Genomic DNA, 952 nt, shown 5'->3' with positions numbered 1-952 from the left:
GAGCCTCATGAAGGGTTTTTTTTTGGTTGCAGCCATTGTTTTTGTTTGGCGGGCCCGGGCTGGGGATTCGAACCCACCACCTTAGGTGTATGTGGCTGGCGCCTTAGCCGCTTGAGCCACAGGAGCCGAGCCGTGTTATTCTTTTTGATGAAGGATAAATCCTCTGAATCTCTTCTCATTCTCACTTCAATCTCTCCCTCTCTATAATTTTCTGACAAGCATATAAGTATGGTCAAGTCTCTCTCTTTTAAAAGAAAGTTATAAATGAAAAACCCTCCCTCAACTCTTACACCCACTCCCCTTTATCTACCATTTTCCCTCTATTGCTTTTCACATCTAAACTAATTGAAAAAGTGTTTATTTTTCAACCACCTTACCAACCCATCCAATAGCTACAACCAAGCCCCCAATGGCTTCCTAATTGTGACATCCTTAAGCCAATTTTTTAATCTTCTGACTTCTGTATGATGGCATTTGACATGGCTGAGCACTCTCTTTATTGAAATTCTCTTCCCTGGTATCTGTGACACCACACCCTCTTAATTTTTCTTTTACCTTTCTGATCACATCTTAGTTTTCTTCCTGGGCACCACCTAAGATGACTGGTACATAGTAGGCACCCAACAACTATGGATTATGTGAATAAATAACTGAATGAATGAAATCATTCTCTCTCTTCCTCAGCACATTTAAGCAGCTGTGAGAGGTAAATTATAGTCTTTTCAGAGTTTCCTCTAACATCCTAACCTTTGCCTCTTTTCTCCAACTCAAATTTACAACCCAAGTAGATTTTCCAAATCATGAATAAACTCACCAAAACCACTTTGCTTTTCTTTTTGCTGTTTTTTGATCTGAGAATGATCTTGAACCATTTTCTTCAGTTGGTCTGTCTGTCTATTCTCATGTCTACCTTGGACTTTCTCCATTTTCTCATCTTCTGGGAAAAAAAAAA

The 952-nt window shown here is 39.4% G+C and overlaps 1 protein-coding gene across 1 annotated transcript in view; it reads right to left on the bottom strand.

The window, feature by feature from the left end:
* The window catches only part of ZCWPW1 (zinc finger CW-type and PWWP domain containing 1), a gene marked incomplete at its 3' end in the record, with an annotated part of 15,462 nt that overhangs the window by 13,540 nt on the left and 970 nt on the right, over positions 1-952 (bottom strand). The window contains exon 3 of the mRNA XM_023518583.1: positions 815-937. Coding sequence (XP_023374351.1) covers positions 815-937 — 123 coding nt within the window. The remainder of the gene's footprint in view (positions 1-814; positions 938-952) is intronic.

The sequence above is a fragment of the Otolemur garnettii genome, unplaced genomic scaffold (assembly GCF_000181295.1).
Source record: "Otolemur garnettii isolate 467f Iridium unplaced genomic scaffold, OtoGar3 scaffold00142, whole genome shotgun sequence".
Taxonomy (NCBI): domain Eukaryota; kingdom Metazoa; phylum Chordata; class Mammalia; order Primates; family Galagidae; genus Otolemur; species Otolemur garnettii.
Note: the sequence above shows the minus strand (reverse complement) of the source record. Positions and strands in the feature narration are given on the sequence as shown.